The sequence below is a fragment of the Coregonus lavaretus genome, assembly GCF_964263955.1.
Source record: "Coregonus lavaretus genome assembly, chromosome: 1".
Taxonomy (NCBI): Eukaryota; Metazoa; Chordata; class Actinopteri; order Salmoniformes; family Salmonidae; genus Coregonus; species Coregonus lavaretus.
The window spans coordinates 87,798,105-87,818,271 of record NC_139988.1 but is presented as its reverse complement, the minus strand read 5'-3'; the positions used below and the strand labels follow the sequence as shown (position 1 = coordinate 87,818,271).

General features: G+C 47.5%; 1 protein-coding gene across 1 annotated transcript; it reads left to right on the top strand.

Moving 5' to 3' along the window:
* Positions 1 to 638: 638 nt before the first annotated feature.
* Positions 639 to 19,181, top strand: LOC311134315 (integrin beta-4-like; the record flags this gene model as incomplete). Its single annotated transcript, XM_084167956.1, has 25 exons — positions 639 to 1,026; positions 1,151 to 1,257; positions 1,385 to 1,418; positions 1,550 to 1,744; positions 2,371 to 2,474; positions 2,580 to 2,638; positions 2,767 to 2,939; positions 3,636 to 3,815; positions 4,006 to 4,154; positions 5,397 to 5,604; positions 6,693 to 7,010; positions 7,666 to 7,832; positions 8,371 to 8,551; positions 8,755 to 8,892; positions 9,192 to 9,374; positions 9,593 to 9,721; positions 11,867 to 12,058; positions 12,320 to 12,493; positions 13,075 to 13,203; positions 13,603 to 13,752; positions 15,794 to 15,982; positions 16,395 to 16,550; positions 16,792 to 16,956; positions 17,202 to 17,525; positions 17,668 to 19,181. 25 exons carry the CDS (start codon positions 639 to 641, stop codon positions 17,811 to 17,813), a joined length of 4,338 nt encoding a protein of 1,445 aa, XP_084024082.1. The 3' UTR covers positions 17,814 to 19,181.
* Positions 19,182 to 20,167: the final 986 nt, after the last annotated feature.

The following is a 20,167-nucleotide window of genomic DNA, read 5'->3' as shown; positions in this document are numbered from 1 at the left end:
CTTTACCTTCAAAAATGAGATAAACACTCACAATCCAACAATAACTATTAAAATAAGATTTTTCAATAAAGGTAAGCTCTTATTATGCAAATGTGATTTGATCATTTAAGATAGTATTTGTGTCATGCCACTTGGGTGGATGTAGTGTGAGGATGGTGGAGTTGTTGTATCTCTCCCTCTCTCTCTCTGTTTTTTCCCCCTCTCTCTCTCTCTCTCTCTCTCTCTCTCTCTCTCTCTCTCTCTCTCTCTCTCTCTCTCTCTCTCTCTCTCTCTCTGTTTTTTCTCTCTCTCTCTCTCTCTCTCTCTCTCTCTCTCTCTCCCTCTGTTTCTTTCAGCTATCTCTCTATCTCTCTCGCTCTCTGTATCTATCTCTGTATCTATCTCCCTCCCTCTGTTTCTTTCCCCTCTCTCTCTCTCCCTCTGTTTCTTTCCTCTCTCTCTCTCTCTCTCTCTCTCTCTCTCTCTCTCTCTCTCTCTCTCTCTCTCTCTCTCTCTCCCTCTGTTTCTTTCCTCTCTCTCTCTCTCCCTCTGTTTCTTTCCTCTCTCTCTCTCTCTCTCTCCCTCTGTTTCTTTCCCCTCTCTCTCTCTACCTCTGTCCCCCCCCCCTCTCTCTCCAGATTGCTACAATATTGTTGGTCATGAGTGATCTAACCACATCCCCCCTCTCTCAGGGTGTCTGTAACGGGCGGGGTGTGTGTAAGTGTGGTCGTTGTAAGTGCCAGGACTCTGGCCTTCCCATGACCCCCACCTGTGAGGCTAACTTCCAGGCTCAGCTGGGGATGTGTGAGGACAAGAGGAGCTGTGTCCAGTGTCAGGCCTGGAAGACAGGAGAGAAGAAGGGCGGCGACAAGTGCGACCAGTGCCAGTTCAAAGTCACCATGGTGGACGAGCTCAAGGAAAATAAAGAGGTGATTGAGGCGTGTAGTTTCCGTGACGAGGATGATGACTGTACCTACCACTACACCGTGGACTACCCTGAGGACCAGACTGGCAAGGAGCTGGAGGTCCAGGTGCTCAAGAAGAAAGGTGAGACAACGTTCATATCTTTCTGCCTTTGTTTATATGAAGTGAATACCATTATGGGTGTTCCTTGCTTTGTTATGGGCCTGCACCCTGGTTGTGATGTTGTTGTCGTGGTCCGTCCCCTTAGACTGTCCCCCTGCTGGCTTCCTGTGGTTGATCCCTCTCATCATGTTCCTCATGTTATTGCTGGGTCTATTGTCGCTCTGCTGCTGGAAGTACTGTGCCTGCTGCAAGGTACTGTCCAGACGCAACCATAATGCAACCATAACATGACCTTAAAACAACCAACCAACCAACCATGGCCTTTGCCATACTATGAAGGAAATAATCTCTCTCTTTGCCCTTTCTCTTTCTCTTTCAGTCCTGTCTTGCTTTGCTGCCATGCTGTGGAAGAGGTGGGTGACACGTGCAATATCACTGTTAGAAAGGTTTACATATCCTTCTGTGCGTGTGTTACTGTTTCTGTACCATGTTTCCAGGCCGTATTACATTGTGTGATTGAACATGTGTTCTCCTGTGTCTTCAGGTCGTACGGTTGGCTTTAAGGAGGATCAGTACACGCTCCGCCAATCCCTGCTCACCTCTGACCACCTAGACACACCCCTTGTGAGGACCGGCCCGCCCAAGAGCACCGACGTGGTTCGCTGGAAGATCACCGACAATGTCCACCGATCGCCCAATCATCCGCTTGCGCAGGTCCAGGCCAACCCCAAAGAGACCAGTGAGTGTAAAATGTTCCGAATTCCAGCTCCCCAATGGTTGGAGTTATCACTAGAACTTCCTGGTTCACATTGTTATGATTCTGAATGATGAAAACCTAACCCTAAACCACCTCCCCCTCTCCTCTCCTCCCCCTCTTCTCTCCTCCTCCTCCTCTCCTCCTCTCCTCTCCTCCTCTCCTCCCCTCCTCTTCCTCTTCCTCTTCCTCTTCCTCTCCTCCCCCCTTCTCTCCTCTCCTCCCCCTCTTCCTCTCCTCCCCCTCTTCTCTCCTCCTCTCCTCCCCCCCTTCCTCTCCTCCCCTCCTCTTCCTCTCCTCTCTTCCCCTCTTCTCTATTCTCCTCCCCCTCTTCCTCTCCTCCCCTCTTCTCTCCTCCCCTCCTCTTCCTCTTCCTCTTCTCTCCTCCTCTCCTCTCCTCGCCCTCTTCTCTCCTCCCCTCCTCTTCCTCTCCTCCTCCCCTCTTCCTCTCCTCTCATCCCCCTCTTCTCTTCTCTCATCTCCTCTTCCTCTTCCTCTCCTCCCCTCCTCTTCCTCTCCTCTCCTCCCCCTCTTCTCTCCTCCTCTCCTTCTCTCCTCTCCTCGCCCTCTTCTCTCCTCCTCTCTTTCCTCCTCCTCTCCTCCATATATAGTCCAGTTCCCTCTGTCTCTGCGTCTGAACAGGTTGTTCACAGACAGTCTGTCTCAACCCGACGCCAGAGACACTGAGATGCTACGCAGGGAGGTTGATGACAACGTGAGTGTGTGTGTGTGTGTGTGTGTGTGTGTGAGCAAGCTGTGTATGTGTACATTATTGTATGATCATCCTTGTGACAGTGGATTGTGTGTGTTCTCTGTTAAGCTGAATGAAGTGTACAAGCAGGTTCCTGGAGCCCAGAGAGTTCAGAACACCACATTTAGGTGAGACACAGATTTCAGGATAACCTTCAATCCCTCCTGAATTTATTACAATAAAGATACTTTTTATGAATGTTGTCTAAATGGTATTTGCTCATATCATCATTACTGATATTCTCATTGTGTTTCAGATTACAGAGAAATGCTGGTAAAAGAAATGAACACACCATCGTGGACACCGTTCTGTCCGCTCCTCGCTCCAGCTACCCCAACATCGTCAAACTGACTGAGAAAAACGTCCAGTCTGGAAACTTCCAAGATCTCAAAGTGGTTCCGGGCTACTACACAGTGGCCACAGACAGAGGTGTGTGTGTGTGTCTGTGTGTGTGTGTGTGTGTCTGTGTCGGTGTGTGTGTCTGTGTCGGTGTGTGTGTCTGTGTGTGTGTGTGTCTGCGTGTGTGTGTGTGTCTGTGTGTGTCTGTGTGTGTCTGTGTGTGTGTGTGTGTCTGTGTCGGTGTGTGTGTCTGTGTCGGTGTGTGTGTCTGTGTGTGTGTGTGTCTGCGTGTGTGTGTATGTCTGTGTCTGTGTGTGTCTGTGTCTGTGTGTGTATGTCTTTGTGTGTGTCTGTGTGTGTCTGTGTGTGTGTGTGTGTGTATGTCTGTGTCTGTGTGTGTATGTCTGTGTCTGTGTGTGTGTGTCTGTGTGTGTATGTCTTTGTGTGTGTCTGTGTGTGTCTGTGTGTGTGTGTGTGTGTATGTCTGTGTCTGTGTGTGTATGTCTGTGTCTGTGTGTGTGTGTCTGTGTGTGTATGTCTTTGTGTGTGTCTGTGTCTGTGTGTGTATGTCTTTGTGTGTGTATGTCTTTGTGTGTCTGTGTGTGTGTCTGTCTGCGTGTGTGTCTGTCTGCGTGTGTGTCTGTCTGCTTGTGTGTGTCTGCGTGTGTGTCTGTCTGCGTGTGTGTCTGTCTGCGTGTGTGTGTGTCTGCGTGTGTGTCTGTGTGTGTCTGTGTGTGTGAGTTCCTAACTCACTCCCTCTCTCTCGCTCTGTCCGGCTCTCTGCAGAGGCGGCTGGTGCCGTGGAGTTCCAGGAGGGGGTTGAGGCGGTGGATGTGCGCGTGCCGCTCTTCATCAAGGAGGAAGATGAGGATAAGAAGCAGCTGCTGGTGGAGGCGGTGGACGTTCCTCTGGGCATCGCTGAGATAGGGAAACGCTTCGTCAACATCACTGTCATCAAAGAACACGGTGAGAGCCAACCAGAGGAGCCTTATCTGACCCCTGACCTCCATGCTCTTACACGCACACGGTTCTTCAAAACCGTACAGCGTTATAAACAGCTGACTTCCATTGAATGTGAATATTCCTCTCGTTTATGCTGTGTACTTCCCCTGACCTTATTTAGCTGATAACTGTGTGTGTCTCCTCTGCTCTCCAGCCAAGTGTGTTATGTCGTTCCTCCAGCCTGCGTACACCTACAGCCGACAGGACCGGGTGGCTAACGTCCCCATTAGTAGAGAGATCATAGAGGACGGACACGCACAGGTCAGCTACCGCACCCGAGACCTCACCGCCAAGGACAAGAAGGTAACGCAGGCTAACAGACAGAGATATCACACCGTTCATTAGTCTAGTAACGCAGGCTAACAGACAGAGATATCACACCGTTCATTAGTCTGGTAACGCAGGCTAACAGACAGAGATATCACACCGTTCATTAGTCTGGTAACACAGGCTAACAGACAGAGATATCACACCGTTCATTAGTCTGGTAACGCAGGCTAACAGACAGAGATATCACATCGTTCATTAGTCTAGTAACACAGGCTAACAGACAGAGATATCACACCGTTCATTAGTCTGGTAACGCAGGCTAACAGACAGAGATATCACACCGTTCATTAGTCTGGTAACGCAGGCTAACAGACAGAGATAACACACCGTTCATTAGTCTAGTAACGCAGGCTAACAGACAGAGATATCACACCGTTCATTAGTCTAGTAACGCAGGCTAACAGACAGAGATATCACACCGTTCATTAGTCTAGTAACACAGGCTAACAGACAGAGATATCACACCGTTCATTAGTCTGGTAACGCAGGCTAACAGACAGAGATATCACACCGTTCATTAGTCTAGTAAGTAACGCAGGCTAACAGACAGAGATATCACACCGTTCATTAGTCTAGTAACGCAGGCTAACAGACAGAGATATCACACCGTTCATTAGTCTAGTAACGCAGGCTAACAGACAGAGATATCACACCGTTCATTAGTCTAGTAACACAGGCTAACAGACAGAGATATCACACCGTTCATTAGTCTAGTAACACAGGCTAACAGACAGAGATATCACACCGTTCATTAGTCTAGTAACGCAGGCTAACAGACAGAGATATCACACCGTTCATTAGTCTAGTAAGTAACGCAGGCTAACAGACAGAGATATCACACCGTTCATTAGTCTAGTAACGCAGGCTAACAGACAGAGATATCACACCGTTCATTAGTCTAGTAACGCAGGCTAACAGACAGAGATATCACACCGTTCATTAGTCTAGTAACACAGGCTAACAGACAGAGATATCACACCGTTCATTAGTCTAGTAACACAGGCTAACAGACAGAGATATCACACTGTTCATTAGTCTAGTAACACAGGCTAACAGACAGAGATATCACACCGTTCATTAGTCTAGTAACACAGGCTAACAGACAGAGATATCACACCGTTCATTAGTCTAGTAACGCAGGCTAACAGACAGAGATATCACACCGTTCATTAGTCTTAAGTTCCAATCCTCCTAACTACTCTCCACTCTCACCAGGACTATGTGACAGTGGATGGGGACCTGTCCTACGGGCCAGGGGAGACCCAGCAGACTGTCCCTGTGCGTCTGTTGGAGCTGGGAGAGGGAGACGGTCTGCTGAAGGACACACAGGTCAAACAATTTGTCATGGACCTCAGTAACCCAAGACAGGGTGCCAAGCTGGGACGCTATCCCAGAACCACCGTAACCATCACTGACCAACCAGGTGAGAGGTTATATACTACTGTCGCCATCACTGACCAACCAGGTGAGAGGTTATATACTACTGTCACCATCAATGACCAACCAGGTGAGAGGTTATATACTACTGTCGCCATCACTGACCAACCAGGTGAGAGGTTATATACTACTGTCGCCATCACTGACCAACCAGGTGAGAGGTTATATACTACTGTCGCCATCACTGACCAACCAGGTGAGCGGTTATATACTACTGTCGCCATCACTGACCAACCAGGTGAGAGGTTATATACTACTGTCGCCATCACTGACCAACCAGGTGAGAGGTTATATATGACTGTCGCCATCACTGACCAACCAGGTGAGAGGTTATATACTACTGTCGCCATCACTGACCAACCAGGTGAGAGGTTATATACTACTGTCGCCATCACTGACCAACCAGGTGAGAGGTTATATACTACTGTCGCCATCACTGACCAACCAGGTGAGAGGTTATATACGACTGTCACAATCACTGACCAACCAGGTGAGAGGTTATATACTACTGTCGCCATCACTGACCAACCAGGTGAGAGGTTATATACTACTGTCGCCATCACTGACCAACCAGGTGAGAGGTTATATACTACTGTCGCCATCACTGACCAACCAGGTGAGAGGTTATATACGACTGTCGCCATCACTGACCAACCAGGTGAGAGGTTATATACTACTGTCGCCATCACTGACCAACCAGGTGAGAGGTTATATACTACTGTCGCCATCAATGACCAACCAGGTGAGAGGACAGGGTCCAGGGCGTGTCACATAGCATGAACTAATGATGGAGGATAACTGTATAGTGTTTAGATTATCCCAGAGTTTTAATGTAGTAATGTTTCTGTTGCATCAGGTCCCAGAACAGCCTCTGGGTGGTCCTCATAATATTATTATTATTATTATTATTATTACAACAGGTCCCAGAACAGCCTCGCACAACATATCCCAGACGTTATTGTCTTGGGTGTTGAGAGCTTGGCTAATGGCCACATTTGTGGTTAGAAAGCCAACCATAACTTCATCCTTTCTAACATGGCCATAACAAACTTCCCCTCCCCTTGCTCCCCTCAGAGCCCAGTGTGGTGATGTTTATGAAGAGCACCCAGAACTTCTCCACCTCTGACCCAACCTACTCCATCCCCGTGGTCCGCACCCGCAACAAGGAGGGCCCCGCCACCGTCCACTGGAGGACCCGCAACGCCAAACGCTTCGAGCTGTCCGGCCCCCTCAAGTTTGGTCCCGGGGAAACGGAGAAGAACATCGTGATCGATCCACGCTCTCACCCTGGCCCGATCAAACCAGAAACCTTCCAACTGGAACTGTTTGACCCCAGTACGAAAGCTGTGGTCGGAGAGAGGAAGACGACGATGGTCGCTGTTACTGATGGAGGTAACACACACACACAGAAACAGATACTGAAACACACACACAGTCTGGGGGCATCTCTAAGGAATCTGATGCACAAAGTGTGTGTCACTAGAATAAGTTGCCCAACCCTTTATGCCTCCTCCTCTCCTCTCCTCCTCTCCTCCCCTCCTCCCCTCCTCCCCTCCTCCTCCCCTCCTCCTCTCCTCCTCCCCTCCTCCTCTCCTCCTCCTCCTCCTCTCCTCTCCTCCCCTCCTCCTCTCCTCCTCCTCTCCTCTCCTCCTCCTCTCCTCCCCTCCTCCTCCTCTCCTCCTCTCCTCCCCTCCTCCTCCTCTCCTCCTCTCCTCCTCCTCTCCTCCTCTCCTCCTCCTCTCCTCTCCTCCTCCTCCTCCTCCTCCTCTCCTCTCCTCCCCTCCTCCTCTCCTCCTCCTCTCCTCTCCTCCTCCTCTCCTCCCCTCCTCCTCCTCTCCTCCTCTCCTCCTCCTCTCCTCCCCTCCTCCTCTCCTCCTCCTCTCCTCCTCTCCTCCTCCTCTCCTCTCCTCCTCCTCTCCTCCCCTCCTCCTCCTCTCCTCCTCTCCTCCTCCTCTCCTCCCCTCCTCCTCCTCTCCTCCTCTCCTCCTCCTCTCCTCCCCTCCTCCTCTCCTCCTCCTCTCCTCTCCGCCTCTCCTCCTCACCTCAGGAGTCCCAGAGAATGTCCAGATACAGCAGAGTATGGGTTTCATCAACCAGACAGCCACATCTCCTGGTGGCCGTCTCTACCCTCCCACCAACGTGAAGGCCAAAGCCACCGGCCCCCGGAGCATCCGCCTTAACTGGGACCCCTTAGGAAGACCCCTGGGCTACAAGGTAAGGAACCCCCCTCAGGATCCAACCCCCTGGACAACAAGGTACTGAGAGGAACTGTCATACAGGACCAGTGGAGGCTGGTGGGAGGAGCTATAGTAGGACGGACTCATTGTAATGGCTGGAATGGAAAGAATGGAACTGAGTCAAACATGATTTCCATATGTTTGATGTGTTTGATACCGTTCCAGTAATTCAGTTCCAGCCATTACAATAAGCCCGTCCTCCTTTAGCTCCTTCCACCAGCCGCCACTGTACAGGACTTGACTTACCTTGACTTAAACCCTTTACTCTGTAAGGAGCATAGGTCATCAACAGAGGAACTCAATAGATTACACACCTGGCAACTTTTACTGGTGGAAAATGGGAGATTATTTTCCTTAGCGTTCACTGAACTTTGAACTATTGTTTAAAAAATTGACTTTGAAAATAAAAAACGTACAAAAAATATTTGGATTGTGATTTTGGAATATACAAATAAACGTTGGATTGTGGTCCCTTTATGATTGTTCATTCCAACCTCCCTCTCCCTGGTCACCAGGTGAAGTATTGGATCTATGGGGATCCTGAGGCTGACGCCCAGGTGATGGATGTGAAGACAACCCATGCTGAGCTGGCCAACCTGTACCCCTATTGTGACTATGAGATGAAAGTGTGTGGCTACAACGGCCTGGGAGACGGAAGCTACAGCGACATGGTGCCCTGTCAAACCCTGGAGGATGGTGAGTGAGGTCACATCCTGTTCCTGTCTAAAGATGTACTACATATATTTTATTTGAAAAACTACAATTCTAGGATTGTGGACCGTTTTCTTTCTTAGTTGAATGTTGTTGGGTCGACACAGCACGTAAGCTCAAAGATTGTGTGGATCGTTTTCTGCCTTTCCGTACCTTGTGATTCACTTCCTGTCTCCTTACTCCTCCAGTCCCCAGTGAGCCCGGCCGTCTGGCGTTTAACGTCATCAGTCCAACTGTCACTCAGGTCAGCTGGGCGGAGCCTGCAGAGACCAATGGTGTCATCACCGCCTACGAGGTTCTCTACACGCCCATCAATGACGACACGAGTGAGTGACCAATCAAATCAAAAGAATCTCAGAATTATGTCTGTGCTTTTAAGACTTTCTAAAGGACCACACACACCACACTGAATGTTGATCTGCCGTTCGTCTGCTGATCATTCGCGCTGTGTTTTAGTCTGACTGACAACATTTTCATGCTATTCTACATGTAAAATCGGTTTGCACTCGGTTCGCAAATTACGGCCGGCACTCTGTTTAGAGGTGCTAAGTACTCTCGGCCGGCAAACGCTACTGGTGTGTCCGTGTCTCAACACATTCTCCTCTCCCTCCCTCTTCGCCTGTAGAGCCGATGGGTGCAGCGAAGAAGGTGAAGATAGACAACCCTAAGAAGAGGATGTTGCTGATTGAGAACCTGCAGTTAGCCCAGACCTACTGCTATAAGGTCCGTGCTAAGAACAGCGTTGGCTGGGGTCCCTTCAAAGAAGCTACCATCAACCTGGCCTCCCAGCCCACCAGACCCATGTCCAGTGAGTAAATTAGAGCAGAAGAGATGTTCCGTCTAGAAGGCATCTAATATGATCTTGATTGTTACTGCTAAACATTTGTGTCTAGCAAACCAGAAAGCGAATGTTTCAAGAGAGCTTGCCTTAATCCATCGCTCTTCCTCTCCTCCTCCCCCCCTCCTCTCCTCCTCCTCCCCTCCTCCCCTCCTCCCTCTCTCCCCCCCCCCCCCTCCTACCTGTAGTCCCTATCATCCCAGACATCCCTATAGTGGACGCGGAGGCGGGCGATGAGTACGACGGCTATCTGATGTACAGCAGTGAGGTCATGAAATCACCAACAGGCTCCAAGAGACCCAGCGTCTCAGACGAAGGTGGGTACCCACAGACTACGGCACCTTTCCTGGCTGGTATTATGCGTCTCTCTGCAGTCTATCTTCAGTGGTGTACTGGGAGTTTGGTTTTGTATTGTGTTTTGAGTGGACCCAGAGGAAGAATAGTTGTTGCTAATTAACAGCTAATGGGGATGAAGCTCGCTGTGTTGATCACCAAAGGGATTTTTCCATGTTGGCTTGTTGTTTTAGATTTACACGTGTTGGGCCAGTAGCCCGCTAATGAAGCCAGTGAGCTTCAGTGCTCTGTGAAACCGAGTGAATGCAGACTGGACAGGACAGGACAGTTATAGATGGGTTCCGTGGAGCAGAAAGAGACGTGTCTATCCATCTTCTGTAGTCCAGTCCTCTGCTCACTGAAGCAGACAGAGAAAGAAAGAGAAACTGAAAAAAGGTCTTAAAGTGTCACGGTCAAAATGGCTGACAAAATAGGAGGGTCTCCTCCATTGCTCTCGCTCTCTTTCACTTTCTGTCTCTGTTTTCATTCTTTCTCTTTATTTATTTATTTCCTTCTCCCCCCCCCCCTCTCTCTCTCTCTCTCTCTCTCTCTCTGAAGTGTCTTTTAATAAACAGACTTTATTTTAGACCATCAGATCACAAAATGGTGTCTCTTCTTTATGTTCTTCTTCATGGCTTTATCATGCCAGTCAAACCTCACCTGTCGTTGCTCTGTAGTTTAGATATCACATAATCTACATACATCCAGCCTCCTCCTCTTCCTCCTCTGTCAACTCCTTCTAATCACCTCGCTTCACAAAAACAACTGCCATGCCAACCATCAATCCAGACCCCCCCCCCGCCTGCTTGCCTCTCCTCTCCATAACAAGGCTTTATCAAGTTGGTGGGTTCCAAGCTGGACCTGCGTTCGGTGTCCTGGAAGAGGCATGTGGATGTGATCCCCTACCGCCTCAGCACAGACACAGAGACCAGCACCGACGAGACCCCCCGGCCCAGCCGAACACAGACACCCCATCAAGGTGAAGTCCACTAGACAACAGACAGATGGCATGCCAGCTACTGTGTACGTCAGGCACAAACCACCCAATGCAGCTGCAGAGCCCCCTATGCCACCACCTCTGTCTGCACAAAGTCTTCAGATCTCTAATCAACATCACGTTTCCGCCCTCCAATCTACCCCTACCCCTGGTTCTGGTCTGGCCTCTTCCCCTGTTGCACCTCAACCCTCCCACCCAAAGGGTCTTCACTTCCAGGCATCAACTGCCCCACCGCCAGTTGATGGTCATGACAGGATTTTCCAGGTGCGCCTCTGTCTCTCCTGTCTGCACTCTTTACACCTCTATGTGGAGAGATGCCCTGGGAAGTAGGCAGGTTAAGTTTAGGCATTAACTCCAAAATATTAAGGTTAGGCATTAACTCTGAATGGTTAAGGGTTAGGGTTAGGCATTAACTCTGAATGGTTAAGGTAAGGGTTACAGTTTGGGATAGGCTTACAGCAAAAAATCTCAAAAACTACTTTTCTATCGCTGGATTCGAACATGCAACCTTTTGATGCTTACGCCCAGCCACCATCCCCGTCCACAATGCCCTAGCAAAACTGAAACCTACTTGAAGGTAACAGCGCTCACTGTTGCCCCTAGTGGCCGGTTTCCACCTCATCTCCTGATGTCCTCAGGTGGATGGATGGACGTCTAATACTGATTTGTATCACGGTTGACCTGGCTATGTATAAAGGCCTCTCATGGCTGTGAAAGTGGTGATACCAAATATATGTATGTCCCTGTGTTCAGTCTAAGGTTGTAAGGTGGCCGTTTCTCTTGCAGTTTGTTGTGATTTGCCGCTATTGACATACTTTAATCAATTATTTTTTTTCAAGATTTTTTGTTTGGGTTATGTTGGGTTCCAGAATGTTTGGTTTGGGTTATGTTGGGTTCCACAATGTTTGGTTTGGGTTATGTTGGGTTCCAGAATGTTTGGATTGGGTTATGTTGGGTTCCAGAATGTTTGGTTTGGGTTATGTTGGGTTCCAGAATGTTTGGTTTGGGTTATGTTGGGTTCCAGAATGTTTGGATTGGGTTATGTTGGGTTACAGAATGTTTGGTTTGGGTTATGTTGGGTTCCAGAATGTTCTTGATGTTCTTTCTCCTCTGGCTCTCCTCTATCATTCAGAACCAACGAACGGCAGGTTGGAACAGAACTTCCTCTTCCCCGGGGGTAATAATTCCATGTCGCGCAGTGCCAAAATGTCTTCATCCAGCTACAGCCAGGTGTCTCCCATGTCCACCCTCAGCTCCAGCCACCGAGGAGGGGCCGGGGGGTCCATGACCACGGAGTCCACCACAACATACCTCTCTGGACAAGGTACGGATGGATGCAGATTCTTTCTCAAAATGTGTCAGCTTTTGAATCTTTCTGTTGACTTACGATGATATGACAGTGGCAAGTAATTCCAGCTGGCTTGTCTTCACCAGAACAGTACCCTATACAGAGTTCAGCAAACTTGGAGATTTCGAGTTTCAATGCGAAACGTGTTGACACCAAAAGTTTGACGACCTTGCACTCAGAATCGATGTATTTGGTAGTCATCATTATTCTACGCCTGTCTCTTCTCCTCTCCTACAGGAGGAAACTCTCTCTCCCGCACACAGGTGATTGGGGGCGGGACGCGCACAGAGAATGTTGTCATGAGGAAGCGATCCGAGAACAGAGGTTACTATGAGTATGACGACAACATCCGAGATTCCATCGTCATAGGAGACCTGCCCAGTGGATTGTCTGGATACACAGATGGCCAAAGTAAGATTAGTTGAAGTTTAAACATATATTTTTAAGCATATTTTCAGCTCTTTGAGTTTAAAGAGCTGATAATTTACAGTCCACACTGACACATGTCACAGGCATGAGGTTACACCGAGCCATTGAGATGAAGTCTTTGACTATGAGGTCTTTGACTATGAGGTCTTTGACTATGAGTTCTTTGCTAATCCGTCACATAGTTTTCATATCTTTCTGACCTCTACTGTTAAAAGCTGGAAGAAGCTCATCTGTTTGTCTGTAGCAATCATGGCTATAAATATCATATATACAAATAATCTACAGCAGGCTTACTGATGAGGTGCATGAGGCGGATGGCTTGGATATCTGTTATCGATTACTGGGGTTGGTGGCTTCACAGAGCTATGCAGGCGCTATGCTGACTGTCGCTCTCCTCTTCTCCTGATGTTCTCCATCCTTCAATCCTCTCCTCTCTCTCGCTCTCTCTCCTCCCTCCTTTTCCTCCCTCTGTTACTTCCCCCACTCTTTCACTTCCTTCCCTCCCTCTCCTGTCCTCCTTCTCCTTCCTTTTGCTCCCTTTTGCTTGCTCCCTGCATCCTCAGGTACGTATGGCTTCAGCCCCGCTCAGTCACAGAGCCAGTACGCCTACAGTATGTCTCAGGCCTTCCGGGCCAGGACCCAGTCTGAGGATGTCAACGATGCACTGCTGAACCTAGACAGGGTGCTCCAGGGTGAGTCTGTCTGTCTGTCTGCAGCACACACAGCTGTCCTCTCTCACACCACTGGGACAATAGCAGGGCCTGAAGAGCACTATGGCTGCATGGTAGGGCTTACCATGCCCATAGCTAGTGTGACAGGAAGGCTTTGTGTTGCTGAAGCAGTTTTTTTGGTGTGATGCATGTTTTTTTTTTTTTTATAGGGAAAGCTATCTCTTTCTCCGTCTTTCTCTCACTCTCACTCTCTCTCTCTGCATCACGCTCACGCCCCTCTCACTAATCCGATCTCATTTAGTGATAGTCTATGTAACTCCTGTAATTTTGACTCCACTTAACCCCTAACCTCCCTCCTTCCCTAAACCCATCTCTCTCTCTCCCCTTCTCTCATTTACATATTTTTCTCTCCCCCGTCAGAATCTCCTTTGGCCCCTGGGGTCCCTGACACCCCCAGCAGGCTGATATTCTCTGCCCTGGGCCCTACGGCCCTGAAGATCAGCTGGCAGGAGCCCCACTGTGACAGGGATGTTCTGGGGTACTGTGTCCTCTACCAGCTGCTCAATGGAGGTATGGACCCATGACCATCTGTCACATTGTGAACATAGACCAATGACCATGTGTCACATTGTGAACACGTTGAGGGTATGGACCCATGACCATCTGTCACATTGTGAACACGTTGAGGGTATAGACCCATGACGATTTGTCACATTGTGAACACGTTGAGGGTATGGACCCATGACCATGTGTTACATTGTGAACACGTTGAGGGTATAGACCCATGACCATCTGTCACATTCTGAACACGTTGTGTTTTGTTGATGTGCAGAAGAATAATATTGTTTTTCACTTGGAACCTGTTAACATAGTTGTCAGGTTTGATTGAATAGGATCCTGAAATTGAGATCCGAACCGAATTGGATCTTTGAAATTCCCTTCCGACATTGACAGGACCCGGTAATTGTTTTTGAAAATCAATACCCGATCCGATCCAAAATATGTCAGAGATGAGGTAGAATCAGATCCAAACTGGATCGGGTCTGTGTCAGACTGAAATGGATCTACATTTACATTTTTACATTTTAGTCATTTAGCAGACGCTCTTATCCAGAGCGACTTACAAGAGCAATTAGGGTTAAGTGCCTTGCTTAAGGGCACATCAACAGATTTTTCACCTAGTCGGCTCGGGGATTAGAACCAGCTACCTTTTCGGTTACTGGCACAACGCTCTTACCCACTAAGCTATCTCCCGCCGTAAACTGTAGTGTAGACCACGACTCAATTATTTTAGATAGGCCTACAACAGAAAATGCATGTGAACCGTTAATGCAGCTTCATTGCTGCGCACGCCAACATAATTGTTTTGGCTTGTCTGTTAGACAGTGAACATTAACGGTTCACATGCATTTTCTGTTGTAGGCCTATCTAAAATAATTGAGTCGTGGTCTACACTACAGCTTAGTGTTTTCATAAATGACATCCCTCATTTAAAATGTGGACACAGTGAGAAGGGAAGGGGTGTGTGGTGATGTCACTACTAGTCTTGTCTCTGCAGAATGATCTCTGTTTCCCGCTAATTCATGTGCATTCATTGTTTCATTGTGTGAATTGTTTGTTAATGTTTATTTTTTATATTTTTTGTTAGAGCACGCATAGAAGTACCTGGCCTGTGTGCAAATGTAGGCCTAGAAAAGTTGCCATTTGGGGATGTCTGATAATATTTCTGATCGTCTTAACTAACCACCATGTATGATCTGCGGAGCTTCTCAAAGTGGTTGTTCCATCGCCTCACACAGGAAGTCAACAGAGTGTTTTACAACCATTGTGAACGACAATAGTTCCTCACTCTTTCTCGATAGGCCTAAGTAACCACCACGCCTCGTGTGAAATAGCAACATATTGCTGATCCCATATCTCCAGTGGAAAACAGTGAAGGCCCAGTTGAAACAATGTTGCAAGTTCGCTACAGCGAGAGCTCAAGCCAGACAGAGAGAGAGAGGCAGACAGGAGGAGGAGAGAGATGAATCCTATTGACTGAACCAACTGCCATGCGTAGCAAATGTGATTTATAGAGGATATTTATTTATCATCAGGATATTTTCTTCAAATATAGTTTGGGATCTGGGCAGCATTTCACATATGATCAGACTGATCCGAGGTCCGTGGCTGCCGAGCATTATCCGAGGGTCAACTACCGTATTTTGGATCCAACCTGTTCGGATACCGAGTCGGATCTCGGGTATATGCGTGAAGACCTCTACATCAAGCTATGCCATATATACAAAAGTATGTGGACACCACTTCAAATTGGTGGATTCTACTATTTCAGCCCCACCCGTTGCTGATAGGTGTATAAAATTGAGCACACAGCCATGCAATCTCCATAGAAAAACATTGGCAGTAGAATGGCCTTAATCCTTGATCACACTGACAGCGTAATTCAGATACCGGGTCGGATCTCGGGTAGGATCTTGGGTAATCGGGTTTGGGTATATCCGTGAAGACTTCTGGTAGGATTTGAAGAAAGCCCTATCAACTTTTTTAGATCTCATAGCCTTGCCCCAGCATCCCTCTACAGTAATATTAAACCCCTTGTCTCTCTCTCCAGGTGATGTGAAGCGTATAAACATGTCCAGCCCAGCAGACAACTCTGTGGTGGTGCAAGACCTGCTGCCTAACCACTCCTACCTGTTCAAGGTGAAGGCTCAGAGTCAGGAAGGCTGGGGACAGGAGAGGGAGGGAGTCATCACCATAGAGTCAGCTGTGGACCCCAACAGCCCACTCAGCCCAATGCCAGGTAATCAGCGATACGTCTTTGCCTCCCATTGTGGATCCTTCGTATCCTCACTCCTTTGGTTAGCTGATTCGCCTCTGACCTATGACCTCTAGCTCTCTGTTTCTGATTTACTCAACATTTACTTTCTCGCTCTCCAATTCCCTCTTTTTATCTTTCATTCCCTTGTTCCTTTGTCTCTCCTTCCCTCTCTCCCCATTTATTCTCTTCCCCTCTCTCTCTCTCTCTTTCTCTCTCCCCTCTCTTTCTCTCTCCCCTCTCTTTCTCCCCCCCCCTCTCTCTCTCTCTCTCTCTCTCTCTCTCTCTCTCTCTCTCTCTCTCTCTCTCTCTCTCCCCCCCCTCCCCCCCCCTCTCTCTCTCTCTCTCTCTCTCTCTCTCTCTCTCTCTCTCTCCCCCCCCTCCCCCCCCCTTCCAGGTTCTCCCTTCACTCTCAGTACCCCCAGTGCTCCCGGCCCCCTGGTGTTCACAGCTCTGTCCCCCGAGGCACTGCAGCTGAGCTGGGAAAAACCCCGCAAACCCAACGGAGACATCCTGGGCTACGTGGTCACCTGTGAACATCTGCACGGAGGAGGTGAGACTGAGCACTGACTCCAGATCAGATTTGGGGGATTTTAGAGCTTTTTGTCAATAGTCATTTGCTAGGATTTATACATTGACGTGATCAACAGAGACACATGTCAATTTTGCCGGTCTTCTTGACTTGTTATGGACAATGCTAGTAAATGACCATTAACTTTCGTAGTCCTGTTTATGTTCACTTTCATTACCTATTCTAATCCCCACTTTCCCCCTTCTCTCCATCTCCCCTCCAGGTGACGTGCGTTCCTTCCAGGTGAGCGGTGACAGCGCTGAGACCAGTCTGACGGTTCCGGACCTGATTGAGAACATGCCGTACAAGTTCAAAGTTCAGGCCAGGACGACCGAGGGCTTCGGCCCCGAGAGGGAGGGCATCATCACCATCGAGTCTCAGGATGGGGGTAAGAGGACAGTCTCTTTTATCTTGGATTTTATTTAGTGTTTAAATTGAAATGAATAAGGTGTCGGTACTCACTTTAAGTTGACCATACTGGGTTTCATATTTAGAAGCCAGTATTCTATACGTTTGTACATTTGGAATGATATTGTATACTAATGTATGATTCTCTGTCCCTCCTTCTCCCTTCTGCAGGAGACATGTCTCAACTAGGAGGACTAGGAGGCATGTCTCAACTAGGAGGACTAGGAGGCATGTCTCAACTAGGAGGACTAGGAGGCATGTCTCAACTAGGAGGTCTAGGCGGCATGTCTCAACTAGGAGGACTAGGCGGCATGTCTCAACTAGGAGGACTAGGAGGCATGTCTCAACTAGGAGGACTAGGAGGCATGTCTCAACTAGGAGGACTAGGCGGCATGTCTCAGTACAGCAGTCAGTCCTCGACCAAGAGAGATGTGTACCAACTTCCAACAGAGGGCAGCACACACACCAACGTTACACACACCATGATCAACGACCCCAGCACACACACCAACGTTACACACACCATGATCAACGACCCCTACCACTCAGGTAGTGTATCAATTTAATAAATTTATTTGTCTCTCACTCTGTCTCTCACTCACTCATTCTGTCACTCTCTCACTCACTCCCTCACACAAACAGACAGCGTCTCATCCTCCCTCACACTCTTAACCCCCTCTCCTCCCCCTAGGAGACGGTATGATTATGATGGGACACACAGAGACCAGCGGCATGGTGACACGTCATGTGACGAAGGAGGTGGTCCAGAGGAGCATGCAGGTGGCCGGCACCAGCAGCGTCACCAAGAAGGTTGAGAGGTCAGTCTACAAGTCCTGAAGTCAAAGGTCAGCAACAAGATGGCGGCGTCCATGGTGCCCAACATGTCCTCCTCTCCTCTCTGTCTGTTACAAACAATGGCTCCTGTCCTGTCCTACCATCTGTCGGACATGGGATTCATTTCATTCTTAATTATTTTGTTTATAGTTTTGTCGCTTGTTTCTATTTTGTTGGAAACATTTTACGTTCAAAGAAATCTACCACCCCAACAAAGATGTGTCTTGTTGGAAGTCTGTAATTTGTACAAATACTACTCATGGCTCACTCTATTGCTTCTACCTGCCATCACACTGAGGCTTTAGATAAGGCCACTACACTTATCTGAGGTCAGTTCTCAATAGTTAAAGTTGAGTCGGCTCCTGCTAATATATCTTTTGACAGAGATTAGCGGAGAGATGAAGAGAGTATGTAAGAGTTTTTGTACTGGTTGGCTGCTTTGGCGACTATATGTCTGCAAATGTCTGCAGTTTGTTAAATTGATGATATGCCTGCCAGTACCTTAAATTATGTTATTTTGTAGGGGTTCATAGTGCATTTTACTATTGGATTGTTGGTAACTCTCACAGCCATTACATATATATTAGACTGATGTGTTTTCTGTATGTCTGAAGAAATGGAATTGAAATGTTGATGCCAAATACTGTATTGCAATGTATTGTTTGTGTAAAAACATGTTTTGCCAATTTCATTTCCTTTATTATTTCCCATCCTTATCTGAACAAAGTTAATGCATTCATAATGGTCCTCTGTAGCTCAGTTGGTAGAGCATAGCACTTGCAACTCCAGGGTAGTGGGTTCGAATCCCAGAACCACCCATACCACCCTTAAAAATAGATATATATGCCACCCATGACTGTATGTCGCTTTGGATAAAAGCGTCTGCTAAATCGCATATATTACATTTATAATGTAGATATAACCTCAAATATGGCATTCCCAGGTAACAGCATTTCATAGTTAAAATGTGTATATCTCATTACTGTGTCATTGTTTCAGAATGCTTCAGTCTAAAAAACCTTTTGTGTCTAACGAATATATTCTAGCAATAGATCGAGGTATATGTTTTGAGACAAAAACATTGTATTGTCTTCATAATGCATTTTCAAACCTATGCTGTGCTTTGGTTCAATGAAAAATGCTGTCCATTGTAAAGAGTCCTTACACTTAGTAAGACATGGCGAGATGAATTAGGAGATTAATTTGATGGATTTGTTGTGAATAGTCATATTAACATTTCATAAATATACCAAAAATGTAAAAGGCAAACCATTTTTATACTTTTTCATCATATCTATTCATCAGTTACTTACTGTTTTTTATATCTGTCTATTTTATTACACTTAATAAAGATTGAATATAAACCACCTCTAGGTGCATTTCTGTCTATGCTCATGTACAGGTTAGCTAACTACCGGTAATTTACCAAAGTTACCAGAATTGTCACAAATGTTGGTAATTATCAGGCAATCTATGGTAATTTGGGTAATTTATTCTTGAATACGCATTTTTTTTATATATATATATATACAGTGCATTCGGAAAGTATTCAGACCCCTTGACTTTTTCCACATTTTGTTACGTTACAGCCTTATTCTAAAATTGATTACATTATTTTTTTCCCTCATCAATCTACACACAATACCCATAATGACGAAGTGAAAACGGGTTTTTAGACATTTTTGCACACTTATTAAAAATAGAAAACAAAAACCAAGCCATGAGGTCGAAGGAATTGTCTGTAGAGCTCCGAGACAGGATTGTGTTGAGGCACAGATCTGAGGAAGGATACCAAAACATTTCTGCAGCATTGAAGGTCCACTAGAACACAGTGGCCTCCATCGTTCTTAAATGGAAGAAGTTTGGAACCAAGACTCTTCCTAGAGCTGGCCGCCCGGCCAAACTGAGCAATCGGGGGAGAAGGGCCTTGGTCAGGGAGGTGACCAAGAACCCGATGGTCACTCTGACAGAGCTCCAGAGTTCCTCTGTGGAGATGGAAGAACCTTCCAGAAGGACAGCCATCTCTGCAGCACTCCACAAATCAGGCCTTTATGGTAGAGTGGCCAGACGGAAGCCACTCCTCAGTAAAAGGCACATGACAGCCCACTTGGAGTTTGCCAAAAGGCACCTAAAGAACTCTCAGACCATGAGAAACAAGATTATCTGGTCTGATGAAACCAAGATTGAACTCTTTGGCCTGAATGCCAATCGTCACGTCTGGAGGAAACCTGGCACCATCTCTATGGTAAAGCATGGTGGTGGTGGCAGCATCATGCTGTGGGGATGTTTTTCAGCGGCAGGGACTGGGAGACTATTCAGGATCGAGGGAAAGAGGAACGGAGCAAAGTACAGAGAGA